The sequence below is a fragment of the Myripristis murdjan genome, chromosome 14, assembly GCF_902150065.1.
Source record: "Myripristis murdjan chromosome 14, fMyrMur1.1, whole genome shotgun sequence".
Taxonomy (NCBI): domain Eukaryota; kingdom Metazoa; phylum Chordata; class Actinopteri; order Holocentriformes; family Holocentridae; genus Myripristis; species Myripristis murdjan.
The window spans coordinates 35,096,746-35,107,530 of record NC_043993.1 but is presented as its reverse complement, the minus strand read 5'-3'; the positions used below and the strand labels follow the sequence as shown (position 1 = coordinate 35,107,530).

Below are 10,785 nucleotides of genomic sequence, written 5' to 3'. Positions count from 1 at the left end.
GAGCTTCAAGGCCGGTTACAGTTTCTCACAATAAACTATTATCAATCTCTTCTGTTATCATTCTTTCTCGGTGTGCCTGTCTGGTCGCTCAGTCAGCCCCTTTCTCATTCTCACACACAGCATTTTATTCATTTTATTTTATACACAGCATTTTATTATACTTAAACTTTAATAGTGGTGAACCAGTTCTAAAATTCATATTTTATTGAAACCAGTAAGATTTTATGTTTAAGACGTTTCGAAGACGCTTTTGAGTCATATGCTTGTATTCGTGATGACACTAATCTCACCACTTACAATGTTAAATAAAAAAAAAAAAAAAAAAATGAGGTTGTTTAATTAATGAATTGATTAATTTGTTCTCAGCACCAAGTTTGACTGCACCATCCAATCACTATTCACCTGAAAGACTGACAGGCCAATTGACCAATCAGATTGTAGAAGGTGGCTTGACGTAGAGGCGGGTAAAATTCGAGGCTAGATTGATCCGGACTACATGAATGGATGCCGCATGGGCTCCAGCTGCTATAACACAACATGACAACATAGTATATTTAATTACAGGGGGCTATTTTCCTGAGACTTGTCATGAATGAAGCGGAATACGGATGCACAGGTACGGTTTCTTAACACGTTGACATTGAGAGGCGGGTAAGATACTCGCGCGTTCTCTCTCGTGGAGAGCTCAGTGACAGTCACGCCAAACTGCGTTAAAAATGTTGCGTGAAATACAGTTTTTTACCTCAGTAAGAGCTACTCTTCAATTCGGCGGGGTACTTATACATATAATGCCTCGTTTTCTATCATTAGTTGTGTGTTTTTATGTAAGTTAACGTACTAGCTGGATGGAGGGATGTGAACCACATCTAAAAGTTTAATTTTTTTATTATTATAATGAAGGTCTGGTTGCTGGGTCACATGATTGCTGATTTTACTGTACTGAGAGACCCTAAAATGACCCGGTGCCCTTAGGTAACACTACACACTGAACTCTGAATTAACAGATTATTTTAGTGGATTCGGGTTGTTAACTGGTAGCATAATCCTTCTGAGACTCAGATTTAGTTTTTTTTTTTTTTTTTTGGATGAGGACAGTGCTGAGAGAGGCACACTACATTCCGGAGGAGATTATTTGGTGTCCTGCCCTGCCCTGCACAAGGTAGTCTGGCCAAGAGTGTAAGTATCCTAATACGTTAATTCTTTAATTTTGTTGATTTATTTTCCTTTGTCCATTTCTAGGATTAGCCGTGAAGGAGATGGAGGAGCCTGGAGAGGAGAGGCAGGCGGCGAGCTGGAGGTCTGCACGGAGGTTTTACAGCCTAAAGGAAGTCTTCACATGGTGAGCACTGATCCAGGGGGTTGGAGTGATGCAGTTACACTCTTCTCAGCGTGTGACCCACCAGGCAGGACAACATATTCATGTGTAGTCACGTGGAGTTTGATCAAAAGTCTCATAAGGATCAGTTTGGGTTAAGAGCTCGCCATAGGCAGCCTGTGTAGTGTCGATTAGTTCAGCAGTAACCATGGAATCAGTCAAATGATAAAACACTGGAGATGGATAACAATGATTGGACAAGATCACATATACACTATTATATATATTACACTCCAGTTTATAGTTTGTGGAACAGACCAAACATCACAATAAAAAAAAAAAAATAGATAGAAAAATAAATGTGGGAATAAATAAATGAAAACAGGACTAAATAAAAATAAAATTGAAAGTGTAATAAATTAATAAATAAGTTGAAAAATATATGGAAATGACAACTCTGTCTCCTCAGATTTATATTCACATACAACTAAGCTGCATTCTTAATTACGCTGAAGGGAATGCGTATTTTGCCACGGAGCATGTTTTTCACGTATCACAGATACATTTCTAATCAAGATATTTCTGTGTTTCATGTCAGGTAGGGAAAGGTTATTGTTAGGTAACAAAGCCACTTGGTTTTCTGCCGTCCTCCTAGCGTGGACTTCAGACTAAGTGATTATAAACTTTCTTGCGTTACAAACAAACATAACCCACAACAAAATAAAAACTTGCAATATAATTGAGAATGCAGTTTAGTTGCAAGAGAACATCATTTTTAGGAGATGGCTTGAAATGAATAAAGAAATATCTTGCTACCCACTTTGCTGCTGTAATACGTGAAATTTCCCCACCATGGGACTAATAAAGGAATATCTTATCTTATCTTATCTTATCTTAAATAAATGGAAGTAAATGTTCAAATAAATGTGAAAGTAGATCGAATGTAATATTTGCTTTTTTATTCTTTATTATATTTCCACATTTTTTGCTATATTATTTTATTCATTAATTTATCTGTCTTATCTGTTTCCACATTTATTTATACTTTTATCTGTTTTGTTTTTTTTTTATTGTTGGCATCTTGAATTTTCCATAATAATTGACGAGCTCTTGCCGCCTCTGCAGGCGTCTGCTGAAGACCATCGCCATGGGCCAGGCCTTGTCCCTGCTGATCTGCGGGACGGCGGTGAGCTGCCAGTACCTGGCCGAGGCCGGCGTGGAGACGCCCATGCTCCAGAGCTTCCTCAACTACGCCCTGCTGCTGCTCACCTACACGTCCTACCTCTGCTCCAGGAAGGGTCAGTCTGCCGTTTATCCACCGGGTCTGTCGGGCACAGATTAAACTCCTGAGGCCAGATAAATGTGTGCTGGATCACCCAAACAGTGAAATCAGGAAGGCCGTGCTTTTTTTTTTTCATTCACAAATTTGGTTTTATTTAATTTGAGCTGATATTATGGAAGTATTGCATGTTTTTTAATTTGATGTAACTTGAAAACACCCCATTTTAGACGTGTGCAGAAACGTTATATCTCTCTCTGTGTGTGGGGGTTACCTTTTTTTTTTTCTTTCTTTTTTTTTTTTTAGGAAAGGTAATGAACAGAATTTCCTTTGCATGAGTTGATGGGGGGCCTGCAAGTTCTTATTAGTTCTTATTGTTCTACTTTGGAACACTCAATAATTTTTCCTGCTATTTTTCTAGTGAGAAATCTCACAGATATGTACGCTAATAGTGTAACACTGTTATGTTCACTCTTTTTTTGTATTTTAATTTACAAATAAGGTCAGTTTAAGTATAACTTTAAGTCTGTCTGCAGTGCCTCTTCCTGATACCACCTCCTTATCTTGTGGGCTTGTCCCAGGACTAAAGCAAAAAAAACACCATCCATTGAAATCAGGGTTTTGGTTTTGTTCGGCGTAGATGAAAAATGAGCGCCTGCATTAACTGCTGTTTGTTTCTAAAGGTGACGGGAACATTTTACAGATTTTAAAAACCAAGTGGTGGAAGTATCTGCTGATGGGTCTGACAGATGTGGAGGCCAACTACACGGTGGTGAAGGCCTACCAGTTTACAACCCTGACCAGTATACAGGTAAGAGAAACTGGGCAGGACTCATAATGAATTAGGTTTAGGCAACAAAACCAGTGAATAATATGAGTGAATCATAGGTGTAAGACAGCTGGACAATGTGGAAAAAAATCAAACATCACAATATTTTACTTACTTACTATACTTACTATAATTCAGACTTTAAAACCAGGAAAAGACAACACTTAGCCCATATCACAATAAATCCCACATGATATCTGTTCTTATCAGTTTTATCTTTTTATCTTCTTATGTATTTAATTCTTTTATTTAATTGGGTTTTATTGTTTTACTGTCTATTACTTATTGTTTTTTATTGTTTTATTGCTACAAGTGTACAGCACTTTGAGCTGCATTTATGTTATGAAAGGTGCTATAAAAATAAACTTTATTATTATTATTGTTATTATCATTATCAGTTTAATAAGTGTATATTTCCCAGCCTAGGGCATAATTTCCACGATGGTTTTTGGGGTAAAATGTCTCCACCCACTCTTTAAAATCAAGTCCAAGTCAGTAACACCTGTGTTAGGAAACCCATTGGTTATTTTTCCTCTGTCTAACTGACAGTGGCACTACTCCCCCTAGTGGTGGGAGGTTTACCAAACAAGACTAATATTAACAAAAATGCCTCTTATGGGGCTGCAGAAGCTACAAAAACAATAAACATTTTAATCAACAACCATAAAAAAGTAGAAATGTCTAAAAAAAAAACATATATTTTTATGAAAGGCGGTGCAAGCATAAGAGGAGAAAAGACCAAAATATGATGATATCCTATTGGCTCAGTTTATGTTTTAACATAAGAGGTGGTGAAATTCATTTGTCATGGGGTCAGAAAACCTAAATTGGAATCAAATTATTCCGTGAAACCTGAGTAAATTAACTTGATTTCATTCAGTAACATTGGGAAGAAAATAAAAAAAGGCACTCAACAAATTAGCCCCCCCATTAACACCACCAACATCATTTTTTTTAACAAGAAAATGACTAGAAAATGAGCAAAAAGTACTATAAAAGTAGTTTTTTTTTTTTCAATTACAAGAAAACAATGATTAAAATGAAAACACGTGTGATGCTGGGTCGATGTCAGATTCCTCGTGTTTAAATCAGGTTCACAAGCATTTAAGAACTACAAATCACCCAGTGGGTGTCAGTGATGCCCGTTGTAAATGTAATTTTGCAAACCTGTTTCTTGTAAACATGTTTGCAGACCCTCTGAGACTGGAAACAGTGATACTGGGCTCTGAAGAAAAGTGAACTTGAAAAAAGGAAGTATCTGCTAAAAAAAATCTAAGCAGCTATTTACCAAAGAATTAATTTGCCACAGACACAATAACAGACAGGGGACATGACAAAAATCACAATAAACTAACAGACAACATCATAAACAAACAGACAAAGACTTCGACAGCTTTTTCTTTTTATCCTTTTTATGCCCAGAATGTGCAACCAGCCCCTGACACCTCGCTCTTTCTCCGTGTTGTGTTTTGCAGCTGCTGGACTGCTTTGTGATCCCGGTGCTGATGGTGCTGTCCTGGTTCCTCCTGAAGACCCGCTACAGGCCCGTCCACTTTGTGGCCGTGACTGTCTGCCTGCTGGGGGTGGGGGCCATGGTCGGGGCCGACCTGCTGGCCGACAGGGACCAAGGATCCAGTAAGAACGCTTTGACCGATCGTCTTTTATGGGCCGGGTGAAGCGAAAATGTTCCGGTGCTGCATGCTGCGGTGTCGGGTTTTCACAATAACAGAAACCAGTACAAGTGAACTTCCACGATTCTCAATCCCCCTTTTGATACCACAGTTTAAAAAGAAAAAGAAAACTCTGTTGAGCGTTCAAGTATTAAAGCCTTTCATTATTTAAAACAAACAATAAGTCAACAGTGCTGAAATGACAACTTTTGATATTGCACAGAATTTCAATTGCAGTGTCCAGCAGAGACATGAGAAAAATATGGAAATAACAAGTAGGCTCACACATGATTAGAAAAAGAAACAACGATTTAATGGGAAACTTCAGTGGCACCGTTTGCATATTCTGTGAACTTATTATTATCCCCTGAGCCTCCACCTGAGACGTTTCACTTTCTGTGCAAATCCTGTCTGGTCTTTATTGAGCAGTACTTAAAGGGGAAACATGTATAAAATTTGCAAAAACAGGTATGAATCTATAAACAGAAATCCTGCAATCTACTTTTGTATTTTGGAAACTGTCAGCGGGTAGAAATGTTTCCAAAGGTTTCTAAAGGAGGTCAGGAAAGAGGAAAGAGTCAGCTCCATCATTACGAGTTAAAACTGGACGATAGCAGTCAGAAGTACTTCATGGTAGACAGATATTTCTGTTTCATGTGAAATAAGCTGAGAATATGCATTTGACTGCATTTTAAAAACAAAGTAAAAATGCTGAGTTCTTAGTCGGACATTAACGGCATTCGTCATCTTTGAATCTTAACTGGGATGACTGGGCCTCAATTTCATTTCCACAGGCAGCTGAGCTCCCTGCCTCCTGTCATGTGTATTTGGCCTCTTATGTCTTTATTAAAGAGCGGTTTTACCCAGAAATAAAGGAACACACACCTGTCCAGTTTTTTTTAAGCAGAGATATTCATTCTCTAGTGCTCCTGTCTGCATAGTTGTTTCAGCAGCAATATGTTTTTTTTTTTTATTTCAAAGTGCAATTTACAGTTTTGTGGAACATCATGAGAGTGTAAACACGGGAAAAACATTGTAGACGATCCATTTGTAAAGATCCCCCCCTCGCTTTCTCAGTAAAATCTCTTTTCCCCTCTGCAGGCAGTGATGTGCTGCTGGGCGACAGTCTGGTCCTGCTGAGTGCCGTTCTGTACGCCGTGTCGAACGTTTGTCAGGAGTACACCGTCAAGAACCTGAGCCGTGTCGAGTTCCTCGGCATGATGGGTCTCTTTGGCACGCTCATCAGTGGGGTACAGCTGTAAGTCTTTACAATAATGTGTAATACTGCTCTTTTATTTACTGTACTCTTTTTTTTTTTTGTACACCCTGTTTCTCTTTGTTCTGTCCTTTTTGTTATTTTCTGTGTTTGCTTTTGCTTAAGTTTTACGCCAAACCAGTGCTGCACGTGATGTTTGCCATAGCCAAGAAAAAGTGATTTGGGGAGTGGCATTTAATAAATAGGCCTAATCTAATGAAGTGGAAATGAGTTCATTATCATTGTATTAATATGTATTGACAGCAATATAAAGTGGTATTATTACGGTTTAATGTGTATAGCTGGATTAATACCTAACCTGAAGTCATCTCAAATACTGACCTCGAACTGGAATCACCATCTGACAGAGGGTATTGGTGTTGTTGTTGTTTTTTTTTTTTAATCAATCACTTGCAGGACATGCAACAGGAGGCATTAAAACTCAGGCAGTAAACCCTTTGTAGTACCCACAATAGCGCACACTTAATGCAGTGTTAAAACTGCCGGTGCCTTTTATGAATACGTTTCAGGGTGGATTTTTCTTTTTTCTTACCTGCTGCTTTGTGAAAACATCCATTTTTCCCTCACCAACCCCCACCCTGTGCTGTCTTGTGTTGCAGGGCTGTGCTGGAAACGAGAGCGGTCGAGGCGATAAAGTGGGACCTCAAAATCAGTAAGTTCATTTCTGTCTTGTGAAATCAGCGCTGGCTCGCGTCTCTGAACCCGCCGCTGAACCGCCGTGTCGTTTCTCTTCCTGTTGACTTGATTCAGTGCCACGCTCTCTTACTAAAGCCCCTCCGTTCTGCTCTCCCTAGTCATGCTGTTTGCAGTCTATGCCCTGTGTATGTATGCACTGTACAGCGTCATGCCCGTCGTGGTGAAGATGACCAGCGCCACGGCGGTCAACCTCTCCCTGCTCACCGCCGACCTCTTCAGCCTCTTCTGTGGCCTCTTCCTCTTCCACTACACAGTAAGAGCCTCCCAGGAAACATCATTTAACCAACAGCAGCTGTTAGTTATGATGTTTTCTCTCAGGCACCAGCCACATGAGCGCCGCTGGGCTCTGTCAGTTGAAGATTTACTTCGATAATCTACGTTATCGAGTTTCATCATAGGAATAGACTGATAATTATTAAGCAAGCACAGTGATAACCAATATTCAGGGCTGATATCTGTTTGTAGAAACTTTTAAAATTGCAGTGTCAAAATGTACAGTATTAGAAGCACAAGCACAAACATTTCTTTGAATTAAATGTTTTATTAACATTATTGTGTTAGTAATAAAATTGCAACAGAAAAAAAATCAAGAAGAAAATTGCCAGAAAACTTGCCAATAAACAAACAAAAAAAATAAATAAATAATAATAATTAAAATGAAATATTTAAAGCTCAGATCAGTGGTGCTGGATTGACTCTTGTGTTTAAATGCCTTTGAAACTTGTGAAACTGGTCAACTGCCCTCAAGGCAAGTAAGTAAATTTAAACTGCATCCATGCAGGACGCGATGTGAGCGAGTGAATAGCCGAACAACTTGAAAAAAAAAAATCAATAGAAGCCGTTAGTTTCAATGGGATTGTCAAAACCAGTGGTTCTCAAATGGGGGTACACGTATTCCAAGGGGTATGTTGGATGATGATTTTTTAAAAACGTTAATTGAAAAAATATATCAGCCATGCATAATTCCTGAAACAATTAGCTTATGCAATAATAAGTTCAATAAATTATGTAAATGTAAATTTGATAAACAACATTTTATATTCAGCTTTTATAAGGAAGCCACATCATCACGAACCGCTCAGGCGTTTTGCTTAGTAAACCTTTAGCAGAGCTTGGAATAAAGCCGACTAATCAAGTTTCTTATCCTCAGCCAACCACTTTGGCAGGCAACCAGGGTCTCTCCCATTCTTAATAAAAATCATGTTTGGCCGGATTAAAATGGTGAAAATCCAGTAAAGCTCAGGTGGATTTTGGGAAGTCGCCGGCCACAGCGGACCAACAGTTGATCTCCAGCCGTGGACGTTTCCTTGACATGTTTTGCCTTCCTCCTTCCCAGTTCTCCGGCCTGTACATCATCTCGTTTGTGGTCATCACCTTGGGCTTCATCATGTTCAACGCCGTTCCCACACACTCCGCCACGACCGAGTCGGACTCCAGAGGCGGGAACTCTGGCGACCACACCGCCATGTTGGCCGATCAGGCGACGGGATCCTCATCCGACCGCCTGCTGCCAGAGGAGAAAGGCGGTGAGAGAGCCGAGACGCCGGCGGTGATCGCCATACTTTGACTCTGGAACTGAACCAAAGTGGAGATGACCAGGGAGGCGAGGGCCGTTGTAAAAAAAAAACACTGGTGGACTCAGAGGCGTCTTTGGGTGCCAAGATTCTCCTTCTGTTCTGAGACAATAGGCCAAATCACCTTTATGTTACGCTGACAGCTTTCACTTGAAGGTAGAAAACTGGCTGTTCATTTGATTTGTGGAGGCCTGTGAGGTCGGCAAATTGGATGATTTCCATGGTCATTATTCAGCTGTAATGGTGACGTTCAAAGATGTTCATGGCCTTAAAACCTGATATTTCTTTTTTACGATTTTTTTTTCCTTTATTGTTTAATATTTCTGTATGTTTCTGCTTAGCTTGTGTCTTTTAATTAGCCAAAATCAATTCAACAGCGCCATCTCCAGGCCGGTCAGCAGTTTAAGGAGCAAGTTTGCTCTTGTCAGCTGTAAACCTGAAACCTCGGGTTAGGGTTAGGGTGTCCACTCTTCACCGTTTGCCGCTGCTGTTGGTTTTTGTTTTCGCCCCGTTACGTTGCTGCACGCTGCTGAACTCACACAGATTCGATACCGAGGTTTTCTACCCACAAGTTGTTTAAACAAACCTTGTGATTCGGTCTGTAGAGCTTTTGCTCTACATTTAGGTCACTATGCACAAGTGCACACTTCATTGTATTTTGCCAAACATTGTTTTTGGGATGTTTTGCTTTCTCATACTGAGAACTTGAAACAAACTGCAGTCCAGCTTGTAGGACATCTCATACTGCTGGTCATGTGATGGTCTCCAGGTTCCTGTTTGTATAAAAATGACTTAAGTTTGGTTTATTTTGTCATTTTATTTTTTTATACTGTTACTGATCTTGATTAAATGGCAGTAATTATTGCATTTTTAAGCTGCTAACTGTGCAGTAATCAGTAATCACCATACTTTTTTAATCATGTTTTTTTTTTAACTCTGAATCCTTTTGTCATTTTCATCTGTTGCTTGTCTGTTTTCTAAATATTTTAGGAGACACATTGTTTTATGAAAATGTTTTTTTTTTTTTTCCCTTTTAACCTAATCATGTATGCTGCTGTTATTTTGAATTTGTGCAAAGTTTACCTGTATTTATTCAGAAAGCGGTATTTATTTTTGACAGTAGCGCTGTTACAGTTTTGACAATCTCATAGCCTTCTCTCCTTTGCTCTGCCAAAATAAATGGGTGATAACATACTGCGAAATCTTTCACTATTAAAATACATTTTGTATTCAAGCTCTTTGTCCACGTTTCTCAAGGACTGTAAATGTTTCTGACGTTAGTGACCACTGAGTCAGTATAATTTCAAGCTGAAATGTGATAGAGCTCTGAAAATAACACTTTTAGCACACAGAGGAACATTAATGAAGCAGAATATGCCTGTATAAAATATAAGTCCTGGTGCCCTTTTTTTTTTTTTATGTAATAGCAGTTATTTGTGAAAGTACTATCAGGTTGTTTCTTCCTAGTGCAAGGTTGCTATGTGGAAGTTCCCTACTTTCTACTTTCTAGTTCAAATAGAAAAATAACAAAAAAAGCATTAAATTTCCTCAAAAACAAAACAAAACAAACAAAAAAACACTCAATCAACACTACTAAAGGTTAGTTTTTCTTTAACCAAGGCATTTGGTGTGTATATGGAAGTTATAGGTGGATAATATGGCACATTTTAGAGCACAGCATATTTGACTGTATATTCCACAGAGATCATTTTGATTTAAAAGTATTGGCTGCTGATTGCGGCAGTCTACATTTGACCTACAGTTCATAATATATCGATATATTAAACATCCATATCATGGAAGTTTAACTGGATTGTTGATCAATACAAATGGCCCTGCACTTACTGGGGCAAGTGCTGAGAATGAGAGGGCTAAAACGCCTCCAAGAAGAAATCAAAAATCAGCATTCTATCATTCCATATGACACGATGTCATTTCTGCCGGATTTATGCTTTTGTTAGCAAGTTTTCTCCTCAGAAAAGGGAAAATGCCGCTTGCTTATGTCAGTTCAAGGGGTTGAGGCCTGTACCAGAGAGGAGGACATCAGTTTTTACTGGGTGCTGTGCATGTTGACAGAGGTCATCAACACTTAATGCTCCTTTGATTTCACTCTTATTTACCTGTGTAGAAATTTCTGCAATGAGAA

General features: G+C 39.0%; 1 protein-coding gene across 3 annotated transcripts; it reads left to right on the top strand.

The window, feature by feature from the left end:
• Positions 1–471: 471 nt before the first annotated feature.
• slc35f2 (solute carrier family 35 member F2) lies at positions 472–9,831 on the top strand. Of its 3 annotated transcripts, none has more exons than XM_030069835.1 (10): positions 476–616; positions 1,096–1,159; positions 1,240–1,339; positions 2,441–2,613; positions 3,278–3,405; positions 4,899–5,058; positions 6,195–6,351; positions 6,969–7,021; positions 7,164–7,318; positions 8,402–9,831. In XM_030069835.1, exons 3-10 carry the CDS (start codon positions 1,257–1,259, stop codon positions 8,630–8,632), a joined length of 1,140 nt encoding a protein of 379 aa, XP_029925695.1. In that variant the 5' UTR covers positions 476–616; positions 1,096–1,159; positions 1,240–1,256; the 3' UTR covers positions 8,633–9,831. The 3 variants fall into 3 exon arrangements, with proteins under 3 accessions (XP_029925694.1, XP_029925695.1, XP_029925696.1); XM_030069836.1 differs by having other exon boundaries at positions 479–616; positions 1,091–1,159; XM_030069834.1 differs by lacking the exon at positions 1,096–1,159 and having other exon boundaries at positions 472–616.
• Positions 9,832–10,785: the final 954 nt, after the last annotated feature.

What these genes read in the sequence shown, in the direction of transcription:
- slc35f2 (XM_030069834.1), top strand. Translation starts at nt 589, where the DNA reads ATGAATGAAGCGGAATACGGATGCACAG. An exon ending in CTACCTCTGCTCCAGGAAGG is followed by an intron (nt 2,614 to 3,277) that starts GTCAGTCTGCCG and finishes TTGTTTCTAAAG; the next exon opens with GTGACGGGAACATTTTACAG. An exon ending in TCTTCCTCTTCCACTACACA is followed by an intron (nt 7,319 to 8,401) that starts GTAAGAGCCTCC and finishes CCTCCTTCCCAG; the next exon opens with TTCTCCGGCCTGTACATCAT.